The sequence below is a fragment of the Dromiciops gliroides genome, chromosome 4 (assembly GCF_019393635.1).
Source record: "Dromiciops gliroides isolate mDroGli1 chromosome 4, mDroGli1.pri, whole genome shotgun sequence".
Classification (NCBI taxonomy): domain Eukaryota; kingdom Metazoa; phylum Chordata; class Mammalia; order Microbiotheria; family Microbiotheriidae; genus Dromiciops; species Dromiciops gliroides.
Genome location: NC_057864.1, coordinates 466,787,716 through 466,800,508, shown reverse-complemented (window position 1 = coordinate 466,800,508; position 12,793 = coordinate 466,787,716). Strand labels below are relative to the sequence as shown.

Genomic DNA, 12,793 nt, shown 5'->3' with positions numbered 1-12,793 from the left:
TTCAGTGCCCTGGGAAAAGCCCTTGTCTGCCTGCTCTGGTTATGTGCCGAGTCTAGCCACATGGTGTGAGGACCAAAAAACTCACTTTGGCCAAAAACCTTAATTCTCCCCACCCCCACCCAAGGACCAATCATCGAACTGAACAACTTGGGTAGCAGAGGGGAAAAGCAAGAAGGGCCACAATCATTGTGCACTTCGAGGAAAGGTATTTGGTACATTAGAAAGAGCCCAGCTTTGGAGTCAGAGGGGCTGGGTTCAAATCCTGCCTCAGTTACTTACTTTGTATATAATTTTGGCTAAGTCATCTCTCAACCTCAGTTTCCTCAGCTGTCAAATGAGGGGGTTGAACAAGATGGCTTCTGAGATCCCTTATAGCCCTGATTTTTTTTATAATCCCAATATTTTTGAAAGGTTTTCTTTTCTTTATTCTTTACTTATTATCTTTCTCATCTTATTTGAACCTCACAACAAGCCATGAAGGAGATGTTATAATCATCCATTACAAATTGCTCTCCCCCCTCCACTCTCCCCTCCAGCACTCAGAGATCTTTAGGCTTTCCTCTAAAACTCTGGAAATTATAACCCAGATGGGCTGGACAAGTAGAGGGAAGGAGGGAGCCCTCAGGGTCAAGTGGAGGGGGAAATTGACAAGGTGAGCTAAAGTGAGTTTAAAAGCTTAAAAGCTCACTGGTGAATTTGTGAAGGGGGGAGGTAAGGGGAGTGCCCACAGTTGATTTTTCAGAGGGCAGCAATAATGGGGTTACAACTTCTCCCATTTTCTAAGCATCTATTGAGTGCCTACTGTGTAGGGAGCAGTGTGGCATTGAGGCTAGGTGAGCAAATCACTCCACCTCTCCATGCTCCAGGTAACTAACAGTATTGGTTGCAGAGCAAGTATTGAAGTGTGTCAGTAGAAGGAGTTTCCACGCTGGGAGTTCCTGAAATCCCAGCTATGGCCCAGAATTAGAAGCATACAAGGCCTGGGAATAAGGAAGGTGTCGTGATGCTCACAGGTGGCTATTTCAGATTCTGGGGTTAAGGAGACGGAGGTGGATGAACATAGAGACTGGTTCCCCTGCCAAGGTTGCAGACTGTGATGGACTCCTCCTTCCCCTGGTCCCCCTTCCCAGTTTACCCCTTCCTCTTGTCTCTAGGGACTTTGAAGCATGTGGCATGGGGTTAATTCCTTGGCGCAAAGCCCTTCCCTCCTAGCCTGCTTTCCTGGCATTTTGGATTCTGCCTGAGTAAGGGAGGGCCTGCTGTCTGAGAAGTCCAGGTCCATACTAAGATTGAAGTGCCAAAATAGCACTGATGGTTAGTCCACCAGCCGGAGGAATAAGAGACACCTGGATGTGATTCCAAAATTGATCCAGGTCAGTAGCTGTCTCCTTTGTCCAGGGCAGGCTGACTGGAATAATGTGGGATGCGTGTGTGTGTGTGTGGGGGGGTGCATTCAGATTTGTGCAAAGTTGGGTAGGTGTAGCTTGGCTCGGACACCCCCCACCCCTCTTCCAGCACTATATGAATGGCCTGGAGCCAACCTCCTGGATGTATTTCTGGATTCTCCAGCAGATACTTCCAAGATCTCTTACCAGAAAAGATTTCAAAGGGACTTCAAAAACAAAGTCCAGAGAGGTTGTGACTTGTCTCCCAGTCACACAGGAAGTAAGTGATGCCAAGTTCAACACTCCTCAGAGCACTGCCTCTTCAGGTCTTATGACCTGAAATCACCCTCATGCACACCGTCCAGTTCTTCTAAGGAAAGACTGGGATGCTTTTCTGGCCCCCTGCCTTGACCTTCTGGGTTTTTAAAATCCTTCCTTCGGTCAATTTCCTAGTCAGGCCCTCCACCACCACCCCCATGCCATTCCCCAATTGATCACTGAGACCCCCCCACCCCAAATTCACCAGCTGTCACCAAACTCAGCGTTTATTGGTTTTGTTACAATGGACAGCATTAGAATATCCGAGCCAGAGGAAAAAAGGAAACCAGCCAACCTTCCCACTCCTCACAAACACCAGAGTCACCATGGTAGGTGCATGGCAGCACATGCGGCATCACGGATGTACCACACATGCGGACAGCATGAGCTTCGAGGCCCGTAGCACATGAGGGGATGATGGGGTGGACAGGCCCCCAAACAGGCAGTGCAGAGTCTGGGGGCAGAGGAGGAGGGTCAAACCTAGGAGAGACTTCTCCCCAGAGAAGGGCATTTTCCCCTTTTCTAGTAAATGACACCGCAGGCCCATAGAGGAACTCTGGAAGGCCCCAGATGGAAATGCACCCTCACTCTGCCCCTCCCACCTAACAGGACCTACCTGGCTCCTGCAGGTGGGTGGAAGGTGGAGGAGGAGGAAACTGGGTGCAGGATGACAGGGAGCATGCTAAGGGCAGGGAGGCCCTGGGAGGGTGGGCCCTTCCTGGCCTTCCTCCAGGGGGAGACTACTATTGGGGCAGGGGGAGCCTAGCCCCCATCCCATCTCCAGGATTAAGAGATGCTTGATCTGAGGTGACTTCCGGAGAGGGGGCCCCTAGGAACCCTGCTCATGGTTCTCTACATTCTAAAGAGTCGGCTGTGTGGGGGCCAATGGAGTCAAGGTCCCCTCCAAGCCTAGGGCAGTGTTGGCACTTGAGAATACAGAGGACTCAAGGGGTCCCCAGCTATGGGCTCTGGCCTCAGCTAGTCAATTAGAGGCTTAGAAAGGCTCTGATATGGAGAGGCAATCTCCCTCATTCCCCCTCCCATTCACCCACCCTAGGGGTGATCCGGCCATGCCCCCTGAGCTTCTCTGTCTCCCTACCTCCCCCTCCCCCAATGCCTTGGCCAAGCAACTGCAAGGTCGGGAGAGAGCAGCAAGGTCCGGTGGAAGGATCCAGCATCCTGGTACGACTCCATGGGGATGTTCTGGAGTGGGGTTCAAGGGGAACAAGGAGGCACCTGTGGGCACTGGGACAACAGCCTGGGCTTCTTTGGAGCTCCAGGGGGAGGGTCCCTGAGAGGGGTGGGCTCCCACCTCTTGTGCCTTCTCCATACGGGCAAGTGCTGCTTTCAGCAAATCTGACACACAAAAATCTGGATTGACGAGCAGGCTGGGACTCAAGCTTTTGCTCTTACCAACGGATTTGCACTAGGAGCCTTTAAGAAACAAGCTCTCCTTAGAACTTTCGGGAGGTTTCTTTTTAACATGTTTTTCAGGACCACGGACAGCTGAATACACAAAGCGAGGTACACTTGTACTTGTGTGCACTGGGGCTGGTGCCTGGAGCAGCAGGTGGTGTGTTGGTGGAGGGGTTATAAAAGTTGGGCAGTAATGCTAGAGAGCTTAAGGACCTTGGGACAGCTCCAGGCTGTTCCTGGCCCATTCCTCTCTGCCTACCAATTATCCCTTGGATTGGTCTCTTGGGTCCCACTGAGGAACTAGGACATGGGCACAGAAATACAGGAGACCCCCCACGAAGGAGGCCCCAGAATGTCTCGCACCCTCAAGAGGCCTGGGCCAACACCCATCCCTTCTGTGCAGCAGGAAAGTCTGGCCATGCCAAGCAGGGCAGCTACCTGACCACCCATCCCTCCCCCCAGCTTCTCTGAAGAGACAGGGGTCAGAGGGCATTGGTTAGGGAGCGTCACCCTGCAGGCTCCAGAGCCATCCTCCAGTCTGGCCTGAATCTTTCTCCTCTCTATCTAGGAGGGGCATCTCAGGCCAGATTCGAGGTCCTTGGAGAGCCATGGGTGCCTATCCCTTTCTAGGTGCTAGACCCCAAGGGCAAGACATCCCTCCAGCAGGATCCCCCTGTAGTGGTCTTGCCTGGGGCACCTGTCTTCCTAAGGTGACCCTGAAAGGTATTTCTTTAGGGCTGGGGTGGGGGGTGGGAAGGGAGGTAGTTGTCCCAAAGAGTATCTGTCATGAGCCTCAGGCTTCAGGGGTCCAGTGTGGCCTGCCCCCAGCCAAGACTCAGAGAGCTTTATAATTCCCAGACATTCCTCCCTCTGCCCCAGAGGTAGGTCCCCTAGGCCAGCCCTGGGAAGGCCTGGAGTCTCCCAATCTCCGAATTACTTTTTTTGTTTTGGTCTGTGTTACATGTAAGATGCCTCAAGAGCATGGTTTGGGGTTCAGGTTGGTGGGGGGAGGGTGATGATAGTCCCAACAGGGCCACCCCCTCCACTTGCCCCCTCCAGGAGGCATGGGGTTCTCTGGACCCTGGGGGGCCTGGGCGGCCAGTGTCGCCTCCTCGTCCGCCTTCTCTCACCAGTGCCACTGTCAACTTCACTTGTTCTCAATCAGTGTCTGTACTTTGTGGACCAGGTCCCTGGCTATCCTCAGGATCTCCTGGGCATCATGATGTTCTGCTCGTTCTGCAGGGAGTACATGCCAACAGGTGTGGGGTAGGTTAGGAAAGCAGTCCTAGATAAAAAGCCAAGTTAGGGCCCAGGATCTCTCCTCATCTGGTTCTTCCTTAGGTTAGTTAGGCTGCCAGGGAGGGCCTCAGGAGGCTTGGATACTATATGTCCTGTCTAGAAGAATATGACATTGAATTTCAATTCTTGGGAAGCTTCCCTGCTGGCGGTCAGCAATGAGAAGGAGCAGCTGGAGCTGGTCAAAGGAATCCTGGATTTAGGACCATCCATTTAGAACTAGGACCAGCTGAATCCAGAGGCTAATGATCTGGGTTTGATTTGCAGCCCTGCCACTCACTACCTGTGTGACTCGGAGGCACTTAACCTCTTTGGGCCTCAGTTTCCTTATCTGTACAATGAGAGGGTCAGACCAGATGGTCACAGAAGGCAACCCTAAACCCTGTAATCCCGGGGGACATTAACCTCTAAAGACATAGAGGCACTGCTGCTGCCACCCACAAAAACACAACCACTGTTGGGGCTTGGTGGTCCCACAATCCCTCCTCAGGTTCCTACCATTGAAAAACTTGATAATGTCTGTAAAGTCCATATTGTTATCTCGGATGATCTCCCGGTATCCTTCCACCAGGGCCAAGGCAATGAACAGTACAAAGTGCTCAGAAGAGATGTGTCTGGCAGCCCAGATAACTTCCCACACAGCAAAGACATCCTCATAGAGCAGCTCTGTATTGGGGGAGCAGGGTAGGGTGTTACACAGCTGAGAGAAAAATCGACAGGGTCCTAGTGCCCAGTAGCCAGTAAAGAAAATTCTGTGCTCACATCTGAAGCCATCATCAAACGGGGAATCCCATCTGTGCCCTACCAGATCTGCTAAGCAAATAGGACTCTTTGGTACTTGAGACGGGGAGGTCCTGAGTTTCTTGGAAGCTCACTTCTAAAGAAGCCAAAGTTTTGGTCCTGTGGCATTGGGGAAAGAACACTAGGTTTGGGGAGAGACATCTTGGGTTTTCATTCTGGCTTTGCCACTTCTCCCAAATTTCCTCATCTGTTCAATGAGAGGAGCTGGCTGGGTGTAGGGGCACACACCTGTCATCCCTGCTGCTGATCGAGAGTCCAGGGTTGGTGAATCAGTTGGGTTTGAGAGTTCTAAGCCGCAGAAGGGCTAAAGTTGGTTGAATGTCTGTATTAAGTTGGACACCATTTTGGTGATTCCTGGGGCCAGGGGGTGGGAGGGTGGAGGGTGGAAGGATACCAGGCTGTCTAAGGGAAAGTGAACCTTCCCAGATTGGAAAAATGGAGTAGGTTAATGTTTCCATGCCCACCAGCATTGGAATCATGCTGTGAATAACCATTGCACTTCCAGCCTGGGTATGAACGAATGGATAGATTGATCAACTAACAAACCAAAAAAATGAGGGGAGCTGACCCATGTATACCAAAATATTTCAAGCAGCACTGATGGTAGTAGCAAATGATTAGAAACAAAGTAAATGACCATTGACTGGAGAATGGCTAAACAAGCTATGGGCGCATATGTAATGAGATACTGCCCTATAAGGAAATGACAAATAAGAAGAATTTGGAGAAATAGAAGACTTACATGCACTGATGCAAAGTGAAGTAAGCGGGATCAGGAAAAACATTCTATACAATGATGTAAATGGAAAGAACAACTACAACAAAATGGCGAAAACTGAAAAGATGTGAAAATCTAATGACCAAGCTTGGCCGCAAAGAAGAGATATAAGCAGGGACCTCCCTCCTTTCTTTGTAAAGGTGGGAGATTGTAGATATGGAACACTGTATAAGATGTCAGACTTTGTTGATGTATTGCTTAGTTTTGCTGAACTGTGATTTTTTTCTTTTTAAGATTCACTATTATAAAGGATGTCTATCTCGGAAGGGAGAGGGAAATATTGAAAATTGAAAAGTAGGTAATTTAAAAACAAAAGATATTGACAAATTCTATTTTTAAAAAAACAACAGCAAGGGGGAAGGACTAGACACTCTGTTTTTCCTTGTGGCTCTAAATCCTAAAAATGGTGTGGTCTCTGGATCCCTGCTTTCCAACACTATATTGCCATCCTTGGCTCAGCACAAGTATAACCTAGGTCTAAGTTGAGATCCAGGGGCAGCTAGGTGTCGCTATAGTGGATAGAGCACCGGCTCTGGAGTCAGGAGTACCTTAGTTCAAATCCGGCCTCAGACACTTAACACTTACTAGCTGTGTGACCCTGGGCAAGTCACTTAACCCCAATTGCCTCACTAAAACAAAAAAAAAAGTTGAGATCCAAGGGTGGGCTTCTTCTATCTTTCCTATAAGAATAGTGAAACTCCTAATATCACCTTGTCTGAACTATTTTCTAACTCTACCTCCTAACCATCCCCCATTCCCAGTAAGAGATTGCAAGGAAGGGGCAGCTAGGTGGCACAGTGGATAGAGCACTGGCCCTGGAGTCAGGAGGACCTGAGTTCAAATCTGGCCTCAGACACTTAACACTTACTGGCTGTGTGACCCTGGGCAAATCACTTAACCCCAAATGCCTCAACGAGAGAGAGAGAGAGAGAGAGAGAGAGAGAGAGAGAGAGAGAGAGAGAACTGCACAATACTCTCTCTCCTCTTTCTCCCATGTCTTTATCTCTGTGTCTGTGTCTGTCTTCTCTCCCTCTCCCATCTGTCTCTCTGTCTCTGTTTCTGTCCATCTCTCTTCTCCATCTCCTCTCTCACTCTCCTTCCTTCTTTCTCTGCTTCTGTCTCTCTCCTTCACTTCCCTTCTTCCCCCTCCCCACTTTTCTCCCTCTCTCACCTCTCTTGAAATCTAGGAGGAACCATCGATAGCAGAAGTAGAAGTGAGTGTAGTCTCCATTCTGGTGCATCAATTCGAAGAGCTCTGAGTCCAGAATCTGTAAGAGGAAGAAGGAAAGGGAAAAGGATGAGGGGGGAAAAGAAAAAGAGAGAGATGGGGAGGAAGATATGGATGGAAGGAGAAATACATGGGAGGGACAGAGTTGGGGGGAAGGGAGAGATGGATAGGAGGATAGATGGAAGGAGAGAGAAATGGAGAGATGGCGAGAAAGAAAAAAAATGCAAAGAGAGAAAGGGAAGAAAAGGTGGCCACAAGGTGTTGGTCCGAACACACGCTTGGAGACGTGCACCCAATGCCACTTAGACACCTCTTCAAAGCCATCTATCCATGTGTCTGACGTCTGTGTCTGCCTGGGATGTTCCTCTATATTCAGGTGGCCTTTTCTTCAGTCTATCTGAGTCTCTACTGTTCTCGTTGCCCACTCTGTCTTGTCTCTCCCTGAACAGGTGTTTGGAAATGCAACACCATCCTACTGGTCCATCATTTCATTTCCTGAATGCTGTCCCCTAACATACAAACAGTGCCCCCAAGTGAAGGAATGAAATGCAGATCCTTTCAACATTTAAGCAAATTACTAAATCAGGATTTTATTGCTGGGAGTGACCTCAACAGCCAACTAGTCCAACCTAGACTCAAAAGTAGTCCTCGCAAGTGACTGTCAGCGGGGGCAGCTAGGTGGTACAGTGGATAAAGCACTGGCGCTGGATTCAGAAGGACCTGAGTTCAAATCCGACCTCAGCCACTTGACACTTACTAGCTGTGTGACCCTGGGCAAGTCACTTAACCCTCATTGTCCCGCCAAAAAAAAGAAAAAATTTGTAAACAAGTGGCTATCAGCCTCTGCTCAAAGATGGCCAAGGAGAGGGAGCTGACCACCTCTGGAAACAGCCCAACCTACTTTGGAGAGCCCAGGGTTTTCCTGATCTCAAGCCTGAATTGGCCTCTCGGTGGCTTCTGTCCACCCATTCCTCCAGGTTCTATCTTCTTGGGCCAAACATGACAAAGCTAAGCCTTCCCTCCACCAACAGTCAGTCTCTGTGTCCCTCCTTTCCTGTCTCCCTCCTTCCTTTCCTCCCTCTTTCCCTCCCTCTGTCCTCCTTTCTCCCCCACTATGAGTCTTCTTTCCCAATCACTTTGACTCTCCTTAGATGACATGAACCCAGGAGGTCCTTTACTGTCCTGGCCTCATCAATTTCTTCTGGATACTATCCAGTTTGTCTATGTCTTCTTAAAATACAGAGGCCTGAATTTAATCCAATGCTCCAGGTATGTTCTGACCACAAGAAGACAATCACCATCTCGTTGCTGAAGGCAATCCCAGTGAAGATCACAATGGCTTTTTCCACTGCCCCATCACACCACCAACTCACATGGAGCTTTTGGTCCACCAAAACCCCTAGATCTTTTTTCAGAGCATCTGTTGTTGAACTTTGGTCTCCCCAACCCTATATTTATTTATTTATTTATTTTTTTGTGGGGCAATGGGGGTTAAGTGACTTGCCCAGGGTCACACAGCTAGTAAGTGTCAAGTGTCTGAGGTCGGATTTGAACTCAGGTCCTCCTGAATCCAGGGCCAGTGCTCTATCCACTGTGCCACCTAGCTGCCCCCTTCCCACCCTATAGTTATGAAGTTGATCTTTTGAATCCATGTTTTATCCATTACACTTTTCCCCACAAATGGAATCTTAGAATTTATTATTTAATCTTATTATTATTTAAGTTATTCAGCCTAATGCACACTGTTATTAAGGCTGGTTTTTTATCTGATTCTATCATCCAGTAAGCTATCCCTTCCAGCTCCATTTCATTTACAAATGTGATGTATAATTAAATGATAAATTATAAGATACTAATAATTGTGTTTTTCTTGTATAAAGGAGGGTACTAGGAGCATTATTCGGATGTGAATGTGGTATAAAGATCAAAATACATTAATAAAACAAGCACTTAGGTGGTTCAGTTCATAAGGCATTGGACTTGGAGTCAGGAAGACCTGAGTTCAAATTCTGCCTCAAGCACTTACTGGCTGTGATCCTGGGCAAATCACTTAACCTCTGTCTACCTCAGTTTCCCCAACTATATGACAGGGATAATAGAACCTACCTCCCAGGGTTGTGAGGATTAAATGATATAATATTTGTAAAGCACTTAGCACAGTGCCTTGCACATAGTAAGTACTTAATAAGTGACTTTGTGACCCTGGACAAGTCATATAAACTTTATCAGTCTTAGTTTCCTCTTCTATAAAATGGGGATAATGATCACCTACCCCAGATCATATAGGTAAAGAACTTTGGAAACCTTAGAACACTATATGTTCAGTGTCGTAGTCGATAACCTTCCTCCTCCTCTTCCTACTATTGCCACCACCACCAGCACTACACATTTAAAAATGAGAACAAATGACTACAAGCTGTTTTTAAGCAAATATTTGTACAGTGATTTACCATTTCTGTATCCCCAACATGTCACACAGAAAGCACTTGACATACAATTGTTGAACGAGAGACTTGTCACACACGTTTATTAACTACCTACAGCATGCAAAGCAACTTACTAGGAACTGGGGCAGCTATAACCTTTATAAAGGAGAGGGGAGGGGCAACTAGGTGGCACAGTAGATAGAGCACAGACCCTGGATTCAGGAGGACCTGAGTTCAAAACCGGCCTCAGACACTTGACCCTAGGCAAGTCACTTAACCCCAATTGCCTCACCAAAAAAAAAAAAAAAGAGGGGAGCACATTATTTGGTAGTTCTGTACAACAAGAAGTAAATGAGGAAGTCCAGAGCCCTGGGTTCTATTCCTAGCTGCGTGATCTCAGTCAAGTCCCTTCCCCTCTCTAATTTCCTTCCAATAACAAGGTTGTACTGGATGCTCTCTGAGGCCCCTCAGAGCTCTGCCACTCTTTAGAGATTTGTGATCTATGGCTAGAGATAAATGATACCATATCTCCAAACAAGGACTCCCAGTAGCCAGGGCAGCTGCTATGTACCTGGATAAGTGAACGCATGTTGGCAAAATGTGTGTCCATAGCTCCGCCATTGGGGAAGTTCTGGCTCATCCTCTTCATGAGTTGAGTGAAACAGCTATAAGCCAGCTGATCTGTTGGGAGAGTGGATGTTGGGGCCTTCAGGGAGGGGAGGACATTCCTAGATGTGTCCTGGAGCTTCTGAACCCAAAACGTCATCTCCCCCACCCAAACCTCAGGATGCTGGCACAAGGTAGGGACCAGAGTCACACTAAAGAATGAGAAACTGAGACCCCAAAGACTTGAACCCCAGCTGTCCTGGAACCAACTTTGCATTTTCTCTGGCTTCAGTGGCCAATAAGAGAAAAGGACACCAATCCCACCCCCTGCCCTTCCCCACCCTACCATCACCTCCCAGTCACCACCCTCCCTCCCACTTCTCCTGGGCTCCCAGGAGCCCTCACCATTGTCGAGGATGACCATGAGAGGTGCCAGCAGGTCACACATGCCCTGCACATAGCCCACATCCAGATGCTCCCATACATAGCTGTGAGGCCCAGGAAAGCAGAATTAGTCAATGAGACTGACCCCTGGGTTCAGGTCCACTCTCTTTCCCAATCAACTCAACAAACAAGGATTTATGAAGCATCTACTGTGTACCAAGAATTGTGCTAGGGGTTTTTTGGAGGAAGAGGAGGACCAGGAGGAGGAGGAGAAAGAGGAGAAGAAACCATTATTACTACTGGGGGGTGGGGGGGTGGAATCACCTTCTCTCCTCCTCTGTGCCTTGAGATTCTGTTGCTGGTGAAGGGGGTGGGGGGAAATGTCGGGCTAATCTGGGTCAGCTGTGGCTACTGAAGTGAATTGGGTGGGAGGGAGCTGGGGAAGAAGATCCTGGGTCATTTGGGGTTGGGATATGCCAGCAGAGGCCCCCCCATCCCTGAGTCTCCCCTTCTGAGAACCAGGGAGCACCAAGGCCGGGCAGGTTGTCTGAAGCCTCCCACGGAGGGCCTCTGGCCAATGGCAATGGTCCTCATCTCTCTACATGCTCAGGGATGCACGTTGAGTCAGATGCTCCAAGGTCACGAGAGAGGGAAGAGATCTGGGGGTTTCCCATCCCTCCCCCATTTGGGATCCTCCTTTTCACCCTCACACCTCTCAGTACAGGAAACCACCTAGGAAGAGAGTACTGGCCCAGGAGGCAGAAGACCTGGGTTTCACTTTCAACCTTGGGCTTGTCACTTAACCTCCTGGAGCCTCAGTTTCCTCATTTGTTAAATGAGGTGATTAGATCAGATGACATCAAGTCAAACCCCAGCTCTGCCATCTGCCCCTTGTATGACCTTGAACAAGTCATTTAACCTCTCTGCACCTCGGTTTCCTCATCTATAAAATGAGGAGGTTAGACAAGACGACCTCCCCTATGGTCTCTCTAAGACTCCTTCTAACGTGAACATTCCCAGGTTCTACCAAGAAGCTCCAAACCCGTGGACCTGGTGCTCTCCCTTCCCGCTAGGGTGGCTTCCTCTGAGCCTCTCCCCATCCGCCAGCACCTGCACATGATGTTTCGAAGCTTCTCCAAGTTGGTGGGTGTGAAATACCAGTAGTTTCGGTCACACCGTTGCACGTCCTTGTCGATCCGGTGGAGGTTCAAGGCCACAGTGTCCAGTAACTCTATCTGAGGGAGGACCCGAGTATCCATCAGGGTTGGGCTTCCCAGGGCTTTATTACTGGCCCCTCCCTCTCAGTCAAGTTCTCCTTTATTATTGGGTTCCCCTCCTCCCCCCAAGGTCTCTAGAGGACAGAGATGGGTAGGAGAGATTTAACCAAGAGAACTCAGTCTCTGGCTATGTGCAGAGAAGAAAATCAGCCCCACAGGCCAGGAGCTGTGAGGGCCGGAGGGATGAAGCCGATGACCCCTGGAGGTCTCTCTAGAAACCTAGAACTACCAGTAAATTTGCCCTGGGATTCCTAGCCAGTGGTGAGGCCTCTGGACCCCTGAGACTCAAGGACACGGGGAGGGTTGGGTACGTACGGTGTAGGCAGCAGCACAGACAGCAGCCAGCTCTTCCCCTGCCCCCAGCTCACTGGACTGGGGGGTGTCCTCCTGGGTAGGGTCTGGGGGCTCATAGAGGGAGGCTCGGGTCCTGGAAGCAGATTGATCCAGCTCTTCATCCTCTCCTTGATCTTCTTCCTCAAAGCCCACACTCTGTCCATCATCGATGCTGGACTGGACCCCGGAAGCCACTGAGTAGTTGCGGGAAGATGGCAGCCCTGAGTCTGGAGAGTCAAATTCCACAGACTGCTGCTGCTCCACTATCGCGGTGCCTGGCGTTCCTGCTGTTGGCATTGTGTCGGCCACGGAATCTTCGGGGCCCTTTGGTCCCATATCGGGGGGATCCATCTCATCCACGGAGATGAACACCTAGCACAGAAGGAGAGCAATGGTGGCCAGGTTATAGGTGGGCTATAACTTCTGATTAGGTCAACTAGTCCAAACTCCCCATTTAACTGATGGGGAAACTGAGACCGTTAGAGGTTAAACGGTTTGCTGCTGAGTGGTAGTTAGGGATCAAACCCAGGTCCTCTGAGAACAAA

At 49.3% G+C, this 12,793-nt stretch overlaps 1 protein-coding gene across 2 annotated transcripts in view; it reads right to left on the bottom strand.

Moving 5' to 3' along the window:
• Positions 1-1,914: 1,914 nt before the first annotated feature.
• The window catches only part of SGSM2 (small G protein signaling modulator 2), a 75,140-nt gene continuing 64,261 nt past the window's right edge, over positions 1,915-12,793 (bottom strand). For both annotated transcript variants that reach the window (XM_044004616.1, XM_044004617.1), the window contains 7 exons: positions 12,231-12,620; positions 11,749-11,873; positions 10,660-10,742; positions 10,220-10,329; positions 7,166-7,262; positions 4,914-5,081; positions 1,915-4,355 (listed from right to left, as the gene is read on the bottom strand). In XM_044004616.1, the coding sequence (XP_043860551.1) occupies positions 4,267-4,355; positions 4,914-5,081; positions 7,166-7,262; positions 10,220-10,329; positions 10,660-10,742; positions 11,749-11,873; positions 12,231-12,620 (1,062 nt within the window). In that variant the 3' untranslated portion in view covers positions 1,915-4,266. The remainder of the gene's footprint in view (positions 4,356-4,913; positions 5,082-7,165; positions 7,263-10,219; positions 10,330-10,659; positions 10,743-11,748; positions 11,874-12,230; positions 12,621-12,793) is intronic.